At 37.4% G+C, this 16138-nt stretch overlaps 2 protein-coding genes across 7 annotated transcripts in view; one reads left to right on the plus strand and one right to left on the minus strand.

The window, feature by feature from the left end:
- Nucleotides 1–10874, plus strand: part of tinagl1 (tubulointerstitial nephritis antigen-like 1) — a 31544-nt gene extending 20670 nt beyond the window's left edge. For all 3 annotated transcript variants that reach the window (XM_016509756.1, XM_016509757.1, XM_016509758.1), the window contains 7 exons: nt 2520–2643; nt 2772–2922; nt 3034–3220; nt 3901–3946; nt 4974–5097; nt 8636–8681; nt 8768–10874. In XM_016509756.1, coding sequence (XP_016365242.1) covers nt 2520–2643; nt 2772–2922; nt 3034–3220; nt 3901–3946; nt 4974–5097; nt 8636–8681; nt 8768–8923 — 834 coding nt within the window. In that variant the 3' untranslated portion in view covers nt 8924–10874. The remainder of the gene's footprint in view (nt 1–2519; nt 2644–2771; nt 2923–3033; nt 3221–3900; nt 3947–4973; nt 5098–8635; nt 8682–8767) is intronic.
- A 1960-nt stretch (nt 10875–12834) lies between these two features.
- Nucleotides 12835–16138, minus strand: part of trioa (trio Rho guanine nucleotide exchange factor a) — a 129090-nt gene continuing 125786 nt past the window's right edge. For all 4 annotated transcript variants that reach the window (XM_016509759.1, XM_016509762.1, XM_016509760.1 and 1 more), the window contains one exon: nt 12835–15456. In XM_016509759.1, coding sequence (XP_016365245.1) covers nt 14911–15456 — 546 coding nt within the window. In that variant the 3' untranslated portion in view covers nt 12835–14910. The remainder of the gene's footprint in view (nt 15457–16138) is intronic.

The raw sequence follows: 16138 nt of genomic DNA on the forward strand, positions 1-16138 counted from the left end.
TTGCTGAGTATTTATTTCTTTCAAAAATCTTACTGACCCCAAACATTCAACTAGATATTAAAAATAAACTTAAAGGATCACACTTTATTTTTAGGTTCAATTCTCGCTTTTAACACACCATTAACTATGACTTTTGCCTCAAAAACCTACTAATTTGCTGCTTGTTAAGTTTAGGTATTGGATAGGATTAGGGATGTAGAATATGGTCATGCAGAATATGTGCTTTATAAGTACGAATAAACAGCCAATATGTTAATAATAGGCATGCTAATAAGCAACTAGGTAATAGTGAGAATTGGAATCTCTGAAATCAAGTCTCCTTATTTTACACAAAAAGGAAATTTGCCATTTTTTAAGGATACGTAGATATTTTTACTGGAAAACAAGATTAAAAAAAAGTACTGATTAAGAAAACGATATGCTGTGTTTAATGTCTGTTTATTTCACAGCCATTTACTAAATAAATAAATGAACATAAAACATTGATTTGACTTGAATGTAAGAATAAAGAGATCATGTGCTTGAGACATTTCCCAGCTTTCCCAGAATGCCACGACTGACCAGTCAGAATCAAGTTATTCATCTCATTTTTATGCCCATTGACGGCTCTTTGATTATCTGCTCTCACGCTCTGCGCAATGCAGTATGCCATTTTAAATCATCAAAGCAAGAATAAGAGGCCGGATTCGGAAATCAGACTGCAGTTTGATCTTTGCTATTCATCAGCTGGTTGCAGTGCAGTGCAGTGAATGCATCCTAGATGTGTCTGTCTGGAAGTGTGTTATATGATGTGGCTTGCTGAGGCTTTCAGTGTCTGCAAAAAGCTGCCAGTGATCCACACCAACACGTTACATAAGAGCTGATTCCGCAATTTGAGAAGGCTGGAAATGGTTTGACGCTGTTCATTGGTGCAATTCATTTATAGTCTCAAAAAGTACCCTCACTAGATAGGAACCCATACCCGTATCTTCCTCCCCTTCCTCTTTTCTCTTTCCTCTCCAACCCACATCCTCCAACACGTCTCCACCCGAGTCGTTTATGAAGCCTGTATCTGTCTAAAACCCACTCGGCATGCACACTAACGAGTGGGCTGAGTGCCGCACACACTCTCACACACTGTTTACTTTCTCATTGGAGTATTCTCTTGTCTTTGCTCAGCGTGAGTGCTCACTTTTCCTGTTGGGTCAAGTGTTGCTGCGAGCCGTGGCCCTTCAGGGGCCCTTTAACCACCACAATTCACCACTGCAGTGCCGGACGCTTGACAAGCACCTGCATTCCACAGGATCATATCTGGTAGTTGTCTGGGAGAATCATGACGATATCACAGACTGGAATGTAGGAGGACGACAACCAGCAGCTGTGCATTGCCAAAGAGGGAGAGGCGCACAGAAGCCTTTATGAGAGAAAGTGCTAATACATTCCTTATTCAGGACTTATGAAACTTTGGGGTGTGAAATATGACTGAAAGTGGTTTGGGGAGAGTTATAGATTTGGGAGGTGTAGACCAAGCATGAATGTGACCCTGTTAAGGTTAGGTTTAGGGTTATATGTTCATACCTGGTATTAAAAGGGTCATATGATGCGATTTCAAGTTTTCCTTTCTCTTTGGAGTGTTACAAGAACCAATTTTGGTTATTCCAATCATAAAAGGAAGGCTAATTACGGGTGTAAACAGGACCCTCAATTCAATGAAATATGATCATAAGTAGTCATCAGGATCGTAACTGGTCAAAAGTTTGGGTTCATTAAGTTATTTTTAATAAATTGATATTTTTATACACTAAGGATGCATTAAATAGATCAAAAGTAACAGTAAAGATATTTATAGTGTTACAAAAAATGTCTGTTTAACTACAAATAAATTCTGTCGATACAAAAAGGTTGCTGTTATTATTAACATTCTATTCATCAAAGAATCCAAAAATTACAGTTTCCACAAAAATATTATATACTATTATCAACTATTAACAACATTGATAATAATAATAAATGTTTTATTGAGCACAAAATCATCATATTATAATTATTTCTCAAGGATCATGTGACACTAAAGACTGGAGCTGAAAAAAAATTTATATATTAATACCAGATGTAAAGTGGACCATTGAACTGATAAATGAGATTATTTTGATGTTTGGATTTTACTTCGACTTTTTTAAATTATTATTATTATTGATGGAACACGTAAAAAGTTGGAAACTCAAGATTTTCCACTGGAATACATCTGAAAACCCACAAAATGAACAAATCACCATTATATAACCACACTAAGGCTTTATACAGTGTTTTGGACTTTGGAGACCTAGACTGCCTCTCATTCATCCACTGGTCCTGTGAAAAATAATACATATGGAAATGATTGTATTATGCCACCAAAATCACTCATAATCACACCATGGATGCATTTATGGAAATCTTTATTCTGTGTTATTCATGTCTTCAATGCCAAACACCACCATTAAGCCATAAAAGTCACTTCTTTGAAGAAAAAAACTTCAATCTTGCTTTATGTTCTGCAGATGAATATGAATGGAAACGATCATCTGCCAAGTTACTTTAACGCAGTAGACAAATGGCCAGGGAAAATCCACGAGCCCTTGGACCAAGGGAACTGCAATGCATCCTGGGCTTTCTCAACTGCAGGTGAGTCAGAAAAGACACGACACAGACCACAGCAGAAGAACACTGCAGAATACAGTACTGTTTGTATGTTATATAATGCAGGTCCTCTGTCCTGTCGCTCATATGTGAACCCTGTGACTCACTTCTAGCTGTTGCATCAGACCGGATCTCTATTCAGTCGATGGGTCACATGACCCCTCAGCTGTCACCTCAGAATCTGATTTCCTGTGACACACGTCATCAGGGCGGCTGCTCCGGTGGGCGTATTGATGGGGCCTGGTGGTACCTAAGGAGAAGAGGGTAATTCACTTATGTTTTACACACAACATCAAAGATGTGAAGATCTTTAAATGGTGCACATCTGACAAAAAATACAGTCTTTTTATTTAAATATCTGTCTTTTTCTCTCAGGGTCGTGACAGAGGAGTGTTACCCTTTCTCTCCGCCCCAGCAAAGTCCTGCTGAAGTGGCTCGCTGTATGATGCAAAGTCGAGCGGTTGGCCGGGGAAAGAGGCAGGCCACAGCGCACTGTCCCAACAGCCACAGCTACCACAATGATATCTACCAGTCAACCCCACCATACAGATTGTCCTCCAATGTAAGTCAGCTGACCCCTCGAATCAAGCAGAAAATCGAATGAGTCAAGCAGAATTGACAATAAGTCTTATTACCTTACATCAAGTAACTTTAGCTCGTTTAAAGGATGTTTTAGTGGAAAGCAAGATTCATAATCAGGCGTCCCGTATGTTCTGACACGTTTTTTTTCCTCACACCCAGCATCTGTGTGCTTTTCTGTGTTCAATTTCTTCATCAGTCAAAACCCTTCAACTCAAAGCCAAAGGGAGGAATAACTCTCAACCGTCTGGAGAGGCATTACATTAGTAGTCATGTCATGGTTGAACGTATTTTCTCCCTGAGCCATATCTTACCACCCATTTGTCTTGTTTAATGCATAGTCTAGGTCATATATATGTCTCTAGGCATGTTTTAGATCATATATTGTTCACAGATGTGAATAAGGAATGCGATGAACAATTAAACAATTCAGTGTGGTAATACTGTATATGGAAGCATGACTGTTTATTATGTGTACAAAAATGTTTTTACCCATGCAGCTTAAGACTGCTCATACTGTATATAAAACAATCATTATTTCAGTAATTTCATTATAAATGCATATTTCTTTTCATAGTGCAATATATATGCAGAATTTGCAGTGTAAAAATAGCATTAGGCTGGAGTATGCTGTTAACTGAAATGTTGCTTTTCCACTCACAGGAGAATGAGATTATGAAAGAGATTATGGATAATGGCCCCGTGCAAGGTATGGATTTCTCCAGTTGGTGTGTGTGTGTGTGTGTGTTTGCACAATACTGTGAGCCAGAGGATAAGAATAGTAAAAAGCACATGCCTAATGACTGTTAATGCAGTCAGCAACGATCAGTCTATGTCGTATTAGTCACCATGGAGGTTGTAGACGCCCATACGGCATTTAGTTGGACAAAAAGCCTAAACTCATCATACAGTATATGCGCAGTGAATTCTTGAGAAAAGTCCCCTGCAGTGATATGATGAGGGTGTGTGTTCGTGCGTTGTTCTGAGCAGCTCCGTGATCCTGTGCCAGTGTTCTGTTGTATTGTTCCAGACAAGAGGGAGCACTGGATTTACGCCAGATTTCACTTCTAATCTTTGCAAAAATTCTGCCTAACCTCTGGCTTATATTGAGAAACAGGAGATGAAAATATAGTCTTCATGTGCAGGAGTGTGTGTGTTCATTAGACTGTTTACTGCTTAGGATCTCCTAGTAATGTCTGGAAAAACCCAAAGTGTGTGAGAGGGTGCAGGTAATTCCTATAATGCAGTGTTTTCCAGAATGTTGAACCCGACTGACTTTTCTTCACATGCCACCATGGCTGTCCTCGGGAGGGTTGCTGCGGGAACCCACCCACGAAAGTTTTGTCCTGTGAATTTAAGCAATGGGTCTTTATGCCATGTGGATTTGAGCTTATTTGAACTGTGATACAATTAGTAGCGGTCACTTTGATCTCACTTTGATCTGCAAGGGAACAAGATGTTTGTGTGAGCTTGTGGGATAATACGTAATTGAGCTTTTAAAGCAGCCATAGTATTTCCTGTAGTATGACTGTGAGTGATAAGAATGAAGGATCAGCTTTTGATTCAATGATGTCTGAAGGTCAAAGATCAACGATTAAACGATGGAGATCAAGTATTTTTGGACATAAATTCAAGACTTCTATATTTAATTGCTGTACTACTGTAATTTGTATTGTATTTCAAATGGTGTACTTAAAGATACATAAAGGATGTTATATTTGTTTTTCCCTTTTTAGCCATCATGGAGGTCCATGAGGATTTCTTTGTGTACAAGAGTGGAATTTACCGACATACAGATGTCAATTACCACAAACCGTCACAGTCTCGCAAACATGCAACGCACTCTGTTAGGATAACAGGGTAAGCTCTAGCATTGCGTAACCTTTCATATCTAATGGTGGAAGCAAGAGGAATGAGTATTTGGCAGTGTTTCAGAGAAAGTTCTTAGACAACTAAAGATCTCTTTTTTTCTTTTTACCATTTGTCATTTTTTTAATACAGACAGACAGACAGACAGATATAGATAGATAGATAGATAGATAGATAGATAGATAGATAGATTGATTGATAGATATAGACAGACAGACAGACAGACAGACAGACAGACAGAGATAGATAGATAGATAGACAGACAGACAGACAGACAGACAGATAGATAGATAGATAGATAGATAGATAGACAGATAGATAGATAGATCTTTGGGTTTCTAAATTCACATAAATTAAGATTAAAAAAATTGTAAACAACTGTAAAACAGCAAAAACTAAAATTGTAAAATATTCAGACTTATTTTTAGACAGTTTATTTAGAATTAAGACTTATTAGACTTATTTTTTTCTTAGACCATTTTTCTTAATTTACCTCACTAAAAATACTAATTGAGATAAAACAATCTACTATATGGGTAAGAAAAATACATTTTATAAAGACAAATTGTACAATAATATATAAAAAGTTAAAATATACAGTTTTTACTCTTGTAAATTAATCTCGTTTTAAGTATGTTTTTTTAAGGATGTGACTTTCTTCTGGTCTGAAGTGAAGATCTGAAGATTTGAAATGTAATATAGACAAAGAGTTTTAGTGATTTAGGTCTTTCCCATTTAAGCAGACAGGAGCTGTGTTTACATGACTGGGGGCATCACCATGATGGCTGTGAAGTGAACTAACTTGCCTTGAAGGGACTTGATCATATTTAAGACATAAACTCCATCATGGCCTCACTTGCCTGCCGTGCAGACATGTTTTTGTTGTTGCTGCAGACAAAACACCTGGATGACTGGCCTTCCAGTCCCACCCCCAGACACACCCCTCAAAGCCTTTGTCTGGTTTTGCTATACTCACTCAAACATAACACACCTTAATAGCACTGCATCACTACATGACACTACATAGTAAGGATTCACTTTACTTTGTTAAAATGAGGGGAAATACAACTCGGACCACTATTTTATTTTTTAAACAGTCTCTCTAAAAATTGAGCTTTTTTAACAAATGTGCCTCAGAGATTCCTGCTGTGCATAAATGTGGTTCTTGAGCTGCACAGAAGCACTATAGTCTTTCCCAGACAGTGATTGTTTAGTTAGACATTGAGAGGCACGATCAGGTCAGGCCATGTTCCCCAGGTATGTCTCTGGTAACCTCGCCTGACCTGCCGCTGGTGTCTGTGAGTGTGACATGCTTCAGTGGTGACGGTGATATGAGCGCGAGTCTGTCTGAACCCCGGCTTTTCTCCTGGCCTCCTGTCACTCGCTGACGCTGCGCTTCTCGCGCTGCTCTAGACGTTCAGAGGACACTGTATAGCAGCAGCAGTGTTTTTACTGGGAAATTCCCACCGTGGTGCATACGGCTAAGCCCAGAGCCTGGGAAAGTTTGTGGAAAGCTCATTGATGTCCAGTGTAATGGAAATGGCATTGTTCAGAGCAGACAGAGAGGCCTAAACCCAGCGCAGGTAAGGGGCTGGTTGGATGCGGTGGTATGTCTGTCATTGTCCAAAAGCCAAGGACAGAAAACATGGTGAGATAAGAGCGTAGCAGAACTCTGAGCCGCACAGCCACCGGTTTTGACCCTCCAACTCTCCCATGTATTTTATATGGAGGCGTATTGCTTTTTTAGGTGATTTTGTTTGTTATTATTCTGAGTGTACTGAATACCAACTTCCCCCCTGTGGGGATGGAGGGCAGATAAGTATTATTTGGGAACAGAATGGTATGTTCCCGAGTCTGATGGAAAACTTCCCTTAGAATAGACGTGGACTAAACTATATTTATTCCAGACATATATAAATAAATAGCCCCTTGACACATGTAGTGATTGACAAGCTGAATGTTCTGAACTCCGATAAAAAGAAATTGGAGGTCAATGGCTTCCTCTTATTACCCAAAGAACCAGGACGGGTGGAGAAGCATAAGGAAGTTCTTGGCATGGCAAAGGTTCAACCCATCGGATTGTTGTTGACTTGAGGAGGAGATGTAAGGGGGGGCGGGTGTGTGCTGCTTCCTGATGCTCACGTCCTTCCTCTGCACCATTTCAGGATGTGTTTTTGGTAGTCTATAATAGATTCTCAGATTTGTTGTTAGTTTTGAGTTCAAGCTCTCAGGTGTAAATATTCCTCAAATTGTTTGGTCTTTTTTGTTTTTTCCAATAACAACATATAAAATAAAAATAAATAAATACACATAAAGATTATATTATATTATTATATTATAAAAAGACCAGAATATTGTAATTAAATTAGACATTTTGACTGAAAGTGTGAATATTCCTCACTGTTTAATGAATATTTTTTACCTTGTCTTCAAGTAAAATATATTATATTATATTATATTTCTTAATTTAACTAAGCATAAATCTAAATTATCCCCCAAAAAATCACAACTATTTTCAATAAATAAATAAACAAATATATTATATTATATTATAAAAAAAGACCAAATTTTGTAATTAAATTAGACTTTTTGACTGAAAGTGTGAATATTCCTCACTGTTTAATGAATATTTTTACCTTGTCTTCAAGTAAAATATAAATATATTATTTTTCTTAATTTAACTAAGCATAAATCTAAATTATCCCAAAAAAAAATCACAACTATTTTCAATAAATAAATAAATAAATGAACAAAAATTATATTATATTATATTATAGATTGATTTTTTTTTTATGTCCTGCATCTGTAGGCCTACTCAACTTGAGTTGGATGTGTACACCTTTTCTTTTCCATTCTTTTAAATTATTTTTTTTTTCTCATAAAATCTAATCAATGAGGGCATTGATTTTAGAGCCTATTCTTAGAGAGCTGCTTTGAATACTAATGTCTGGTGAATGCACAATAGCATATTGATTTTTGTTGCACATTTCCAGATGGGGAGAGGAAAGAGATTACAATGTCAGATCCCCCAAAAAATCACAACTATTTTCAATAAATAAATAAACAAATATATTATATTATATTATAAAAAAAGACCAAATTTTGTAATTAAATTAGACTTTTTGACTGAAAGTGTGAATATTCCTCACTGTTTAATGAATATTTTTACCTTGTCTTCAAGTAAAATATAAATATATTATTTTTCTTAATTTAACTAAGCATAAATCTAAATTATCCCAAAAAAAAATCACAACTATTTTCAATAAATAAATAAATAAATAAATGAACAAAAATTATATTATATTATATTATAGATTGATTTTTTTTTATGTCCTGCATCTGTAGGCCTACTCAACTTGAGTTGGATGTGTACACCTTTTCTTTTCCATTCTTTTAAATTATTTTTTTTTTCTCATAAAATCTAATCAATGAGGGCATTGATTTTAGAGCCTATTCTTAGAGAGCTGCTTTGAATACTAATGTCTGGTGAATGCACAATAGCATATTGATTTTTGTTGCACATTTCCAGATGGGGAGAGGAAAGAGATTACAATGTCAGAACACACAAATACTGGGTGAGAAATTATATCCATCTTTTCTCTTCAACAGGAGCTTTTGCACATTTTTACACATTTTAAACAATCTCTCCTTCACTCCACAGATCGCAGCCAACTCATGGGGCAAGAACTGGGGCGAGGATGGTTACTTCCGAATTGCTCGTGGTGTAAATGAGTGCGAGATTGAGGCGTTTGTGATCGGCGTGTGGGGCAGAGTCACCATGGAGGACATGCACAACCATCACGGACGCCGCAAGTAGAGATCTGCAGTGTACGCCTCACTGTATGATTTAAAAGTCAATCAGGTCTTTTGCAGGTTTGTTAGAGTCGGATTTCCACCAAACCCCAGTGCCTTCTGAATATCTCTTCACGCCATGTGCATAAAAAGTGGTGTCCACTGCCCCCCTCTGTCCAAATACATGTCTCCACTGGAGTTTTGGTTTGGATGAATGTAAAACTCCAGTTTGTGTATACGGCCTATATCGTCTTATTGGTGGAAACCGGCTTGTTACACTCCCTGACTGGACCGCAAATAACAACCACAGCCACAGGACTCAGACACACTCAGGACTCAATACTCCAAAGACACACTTCACAGGCACACATGCGCTCGGCATCACAATGTAATTGTCTCAAATGTCTAATATAGTGATATATTAGGATGTGTCTTTTGTTTTGTATTTTTTCCTATGTTTGGGAATCGTTACACACCAAGGCAGACAGTCAGACAGCACTCCATACGTTCTGCTAAAAGGATAGAGGGATGGAGGAACACCAGGATGGTGGAAGAAGGTTTTAGGACCAATAATTTATTCCAGAAATAGCCTAGATTAGATTTATGACAGTTCTCTGCATTCCATTGAGGTTAAGGTTGTTTAAAATGGCTTTGAAACAAAGACTGGAGTGGGTTAAAATGCTTTAAAGTCGGATTCTGTTAGGTTGGCTGTTAAACAAATTTAAAGGATGACTGTACAGATACAGGCACTGCTATTCACTCTCATTTTAGAATATAACAGGAAGCAAACCAAAATGTTTTTTCATGCTATGAGACCAAAAAATGGACATCAGTTACTGCAATTTTAAATGACCCTTTAAAATCTATAAGAATTTAAAAACTGGAAATGGTTTGGTCAACCTGGAGCTTAAATGGTGACCTTAAGGGCTATACAAAGGCAAAGACAACTGTTTATCATCAGAACCTTTGGTTGAAACTGTTGTAGTGTGTTGCGCTGGAATATATAAATACCACAGATTCCATGTAAGAACAAAATCTGCTCAAGTCTTAAGCTATTGTACTCTGTGAACTAATAAGATTGTACACAAAGATTGACATAAACCTTTTTTTTTTTTGTTTTTGCGTCTGTTTTGTCGAGTTATTTAATTGATTACTATTACCATTAGTATTTTAAAAAAATTCTTTGTTATTCATTTACATAAAAAGAGATTTTGGAAGTGGGGCGAAAGTGCACATGGGTTTGGTTTCAGTGCTGAATTACTACTGTCTTGCTATATAAATCAGGCAAAACCGCAATATTACAAGACATCATAGGGCATGTTTGCTTCTCAAATATCTATCTACACGTATATGGAGATTATTGTGCTTTAATAAGCGTGAGACAGCTATTGCTGCAAGGGCATAAAACATTGCAAACTATAATATCGTGCATGCACCAGAGCTCCAAGCAATCCCATATGCTGACTTTGATAATGATTATGTCGTTATTATGGTCACATGACATTCAAAAGCCTTATGACACTCACAGACAGGAAGACAGGGGGTCTTTCAGTATAAATTCAGCAACAGATGCTATATTCTGCCCACCGGTCCATTAGCATTCGGTGAAATGTGTTCTCTATTAGTCATGCAAGAAGTTTCTATTAAGATAAAGCAGTTATATGCAGCCAGATGAGTCTAGCATATGGGCTTATGTCATGAATATTCAGTGTCTTAATATTGCTAGGTTTTACATTACGGTTCATGTTATACACTGATTTGAGCCCAAGCTGGATCGTTCTCATTTAGACATTCTTTAGTTCTGTCTTCCAGTTCTGTAATTATGAATTAATACTGTGTTATTTAAGAACAAAGTCTGTTTGTAAATCGCTGGTTACTACTGTGCAATGTCACCATGTTGTTCCTCGTATTGTCTGTACACAATGCAAACCACTGTAGTGTTCACCTATGTGACGCAATAAAAGTCCTACAGCCCACTTCTTTATACTCGCACCTGTTTTTCTCCCCTACACATTAATGTTTTGTATTATAAAAGCTGTTTCACCCCACCTTTAAATCCACATTCACCTTCAGTGCAACACAAGCCACTGGTTTCATCTCCATAATAGCATAAAATATTCTTACAAGTTAGACATGGCATCATGTGAGGAGATTTCGATTTCTCAATGATTCAGGTCTTATTAGCAATTCTTTTGGAGAAAGAGTTATTTGGGGGAAAATACACTTTCACTGCTCTCAGCAAGATTACAAATGATCATAAACCAAATTTAAAACAATTTTTACAAAATGTGTTTATACAGGTTGTTGTGACTGATTTCTAGTATTTTATATTCACTAAAAATAACTGGAAGAGTAATTTGTTCAAGAATCAGATCACAGTATCATGAGAAATCGGACTCTCCCTCAAAATCCAGTCTGGACCCCACTGGCTCAAATAACTTGCACTCTTCATGGCCTGATAGTCATTTGAACAGTTATATAATGACCATTTGTGACTGTTAATATTAAAGTAGTAGTTCACTTCCAGAATGAAAATTTACTCACCCCATGTCATCCAAGATGTTCTTTCTTCAGTCACAAAAAAAGGTTTTTGAGGAAAACATTCCAGGAATTTTCTCCATATAATGGTTAAAAAGTATATAAATGTGTATTTTTATTTGAAAATGACCGATCGTTCCGCTAGATAAGACCCTTATTCCTTGGCTGGGATCTTGTAGAGCCTTTTGAAGCGGCATTGAAACTGCAATTTGGACTTTCAAACCGTTGGCCACCATTGAAGTCCACTATATGGAGGAAAATCCAGGAATGTTTTCCTCAAAAACCTTATTTCTTTTCGACTGAAGAAAGAAAGACATGAACATCTTGGATGACATGGGGGTGAGTAAATTTTCATTCTGGAAGTGATCTACTTTAATATTTTAGTTTAGGCTTAGAGCTTATGCTAGTAAGCCAGATATCTTAGCATAAGTTCTACACATTTGGACATATCTTGAATGTAATTGTGTTAAAGGCACAATATGTAAGACTTTTTTATTAAAATATCCAAAAACCACTAGAACAGTGTTATATATTTTGCTGACTTGTGTACTTACATTATCCCAAATGTTTCGAAGAATGTTTAAATCCAGAGAAATAAGCAATTTTAACCAGTGACACGAACCGTATCCATAGTGTCATTGTGTGACCTGCCAATGACGTCATACACCATCGATTTCCGGCTTTGTTTTGTAGAAAACATGGAAACACCAAAGACCGTGGAGATGATGACAACTCCCATGATTCCACACTCAGTCACGGCGTCATCAAACTACGCCTTTGTCTCTTTATTTTGAATACGCCCCCTCCAGCGGCGAAAATTACATATTGTGCCTTTAAATGTCGAACTATAAGTTATTAAAAGGATGCAGTGATGTTCAATTATTTATTTACTACTATTATCAAGTTAAATCTCATTATGTTTGATTTGTTTAGTTTCACACAAAATAATTACATGTTATGAATGGTTACTTGTGTGTACTTAGTATAAGTATTAAGTGATAGCCATACATTACCATACTTCAGTGTTTCGCTAAAACACCCAGCTAACGGGAGTCATTAATGCGTTTGTTGATACACTATGAAGAATAAGAGCCATTCTTTTTGGTATCAGACAACACTGTATGGTTCATGCTGTAAATTCAGTATCGCTGTTGTTGTGAATAGGAGTTCAGGGAACAGTTTGGCTTTCCATTCACTTTAAGAAACAATAATGGAACTGAATGTTCCAGTAATTGTTACTTATTATTTTTTGATGAAAGCAATAATAAATGAAAACAGTTCTTGGTGCCCAAACCAAATCTTCAAATAGTGTTTACAAATCGGCATTGTTTTCAATCAGCAAGTCCCTCACTTCTTAAAAATTTAAACCAAAACAGAATAAAGCACAGCAGCCATGAGAATGTTCCATTATGTTTAATTTCAAAATAACTGATGGCAAAACTGAAAATATTTACAGCACATATCGCGAAAACACTTATGGTTTCTGTACAAAGAAATATACACATGCAAAAAGTATAAAATAATCCAAATAAAACAAGTCTAAAATGATAATACATACATCAAAATACAATGAGATCAGAACTCAAATTAGACATTCAATGAAACACTTAAAAAAATGTATCCAGTCCAAGTTCCCACGCTGTAAAGGCATCTGTACAACTTCACAATGACAAATAAATTAGAGGACATGATATGGGTCTATACAGATGAATTAACAATGTTCCTTCCTACCGGGAAAGAGTCACTGTCCAGCACTCAAACATTTCAGAACGCTTCAAAATCTCAAATATAACAGTTGACTGATGTATGACGCGAGGATCACTGGAAATCAACGCACTGAGAGCAACAGGTCAATGGTTACAGACTGCAAACCATTCATTCCAGTGACAATTTAAACTGTTGAGAGCTTCTTATGACTAACCTCTCGCCAAAAACTATCAGAGGCCTTAAAACTAAAGGACCTACATTTGCATTAAAACTATCTATATGAGAAGATAAACATCATAATTGAAAGGCTTCCCATTTTTTTGTCCATGATATCTTGCTATGACCAAATTATTCTCATGTCAAGGACTGCCTAGTCTAAATGGGAGGTGCGTTTCAGAAATACTCCAATAATGCACAAAAAAATTAAAAGTTTGATCTGTGAAATGTCTATAACATGGACACCAAGGAAAATAAACAAAGAAAAACAATTCTTCCCAAATGTAAAGCTATGAATAACTCGTGTAAACAACCAGTCATAGCTACCTAAGGTGTAAAATGTTTGTCGGGGAACAAAAAGAAAAACTAATTCTTGTAAAGCATGGAGAGCTTTGGCATACCAATATGTATATCAACAGAAAAGTGACTAGCATAAGTGCCATGTAGACAACATCCCTGTAGAATGACAGGGCTTTAATACTTAACAATAAAGACCAGATTAAATAAACAACAGCAGAACTGCAGTACCGAGTACGTGCTATTCTAAGCTTTTATTAAAGGTATAACGGATGTCTTCATAAATAGTTGCATAAACCATCGAAGCTGCAACATTGCACGTGATAAGAACCGGAAACAACGCGAGTGCATTTACAGTATTCAGTCATTCTTCAATGCTGATGAGCTCAGACGTCTGGCCGTCCTATGGCTGTCTCCCACTGGAGTTCTGCTCTCCACCCTTGTGACATTGCATTTAAAAAGAAAGAAAGAAAGAAAGAAAAAAAGAAAGAAACAGGGCAGACACATAGTATAGAATAAGGCGTATACATCTGTAGATTGCACAACACAGTTTGTTCTAGTCGTAGTAAATCAAAAAAAGACTTGCAGCCGTTAAAAATTTTGCAGCTAAATGTGGCGTAATCATCATTGTTGAAATAAGCAACTAATTACAGTAGGAGACCAAAACATGCTTTCACTTAAAACGCTTATTCATCTGCTCACGATTTGTGTGTTGCGTTCATTCAGACTTGAGTTGATGTAACTGATTTTATTGAAAGATGTACCTGAAAATGTCATCGTTATTATGCGCTGTTCATTTTTCTCTAAAGGTTCATTAAGAAATGTTACGAGTCGAACTCTGTAAAAGCACAAAAACAGCCGCTTGCTCTCTGGCTCCGGCAAAACAGAAAGGGAAAAAAGGTTGTTCTCCTCGCTAAATTGCATTTGCATCGCTCTCTTCAAAAACGTTTCTTCTGCCACGTTTTGTTCTACACAAAATATTAGTCCATTTATGTAGATTTGTTGATCATTCAGCAAATCAGAGAAATATTATATATATATATTTATATTCCATTGTTTTCATCTCTGCGTAAAAGTCTTCATGAAATTGGAAACAAGGCAGCAGCAAACTGGGAAAGGACTAACGATCTAAAATCTTGTCTGCCGACGAAGGCTCTGATTGGCAGATATGGTTGTCAGCACACATTTTGATAGGCTCAGGACTGAAGTCTTCTTAATTGGCATCAGGAAGAGGATGAGATCACGTTTCTCGGGTCAGATCCTGGGCTGTAGCCTGCTTTGCAGGAAGACTCTTATGCCTCCGAGAGGCCGCAGGTCGTTCTGGTGTTTGCGCCGATCGATGAAGGAGATGAGTCTAGAGGTATCGATGCATTCGGCCGAGCGACGGCCACCTCCGGGTCTCAGCCAGGGATCCTGCAGGCAGGTGGCAGCTGGGGGCCGCTTGGAAGATTCGGTCCTGAGAAGCAGGCACACGAAATCCCGTGCCGCCTGGCTCACGCCCTGAAAGTAGTCGTCGGGGAAACTGAAGTCTAGGCGGCAGATGTTGAGGCACGTCTCCTCCACGCTCTCGTCCAAGAACGGAGACGCCCCGCTCAGCATCACGTACGTCACCACGCCTAGACTCCATAAGTCAGAGGAGAGAGAGACGGGATCCCCGAGAACCAGCTCGGGGGCCGCAAACTCTGGGCTGCCCAGCAGAGGGTGAACGTAGGGAGTCGAGTTCAGCTGCACTGCATCGCCGAAGTCCGTCAGTTTCACCATCGGCTGGGAGGGGCTCTGCTCCACCAAAAGGTTTTCAGGCTGATCAGAAAGTGGGAAATTAACATCACTTTGTAAGTAGGATTGTGCAAAGAAAGATTTTTTAAAATAAACTAGTCTGTAGGTAGGGCCGCATTAAGACCTCACTGGGCCCCGGGGCTATGACTTACTGCAGGGCCCCCCATCACAATAATGATATATATAGCTTAAAATAGGATTTTTATCCAATCAAAATTTTTGATGCATTGCAATTTCATAATTCTTGTTACCAATTCCAATATCACAAAATAAATAAATGCCTACGTAAAAACAAACTGACTGAAGACAAGTAAACAGTCATGAATTACAATAGAACAAAGAAATTGACCTACAAACACTTAAAGCACTGAATAAGAAATATTATATTGTATAAAATAAATAGACATCAAATAGACCAAATAGTCTTCACTGTATAAATTCAATATGCATTATTTTACAAAAGCTATTCGGTCAAGGACAGTGAGTGATTTTCTTTCTAATGTTTAATTTTCATTATTGACACAAATGGCAACATCAGCTATATTAGGCTGCTTTGGAGGAATAGTTCACCCAAAAGTGGAAGTTATGTTGTTGTTGTTCTAAACCTGTATGAGTTTCCTTCTGCTGTTGAATGCAAACATATACTATATTTGGAACAATACTGGTAACCAAACAGTGTCTGTGCCCCCATGACTTCCATAGTATG

The sequence above is a fragment of the Sinocyclocheilus rhinocerous genome, unplaced genomic scaffold, assembly GCF_001515625.1.
Source record: "Sinocyclocheilus rhinocerous isolate Xijiao unplaced genomic scaffold, SAMN03320098_v1.1 scaffold53, whole genome shotgun sequence".
In the NCBI taxonomy this organism is placed as follows: Eukaryota; Metazoa; Chordata; class Actinopteri; order Cypriniformes; family Cyprinidae; genus Sinocyclocheilus; species Sinocyclocheilus rhinocerous.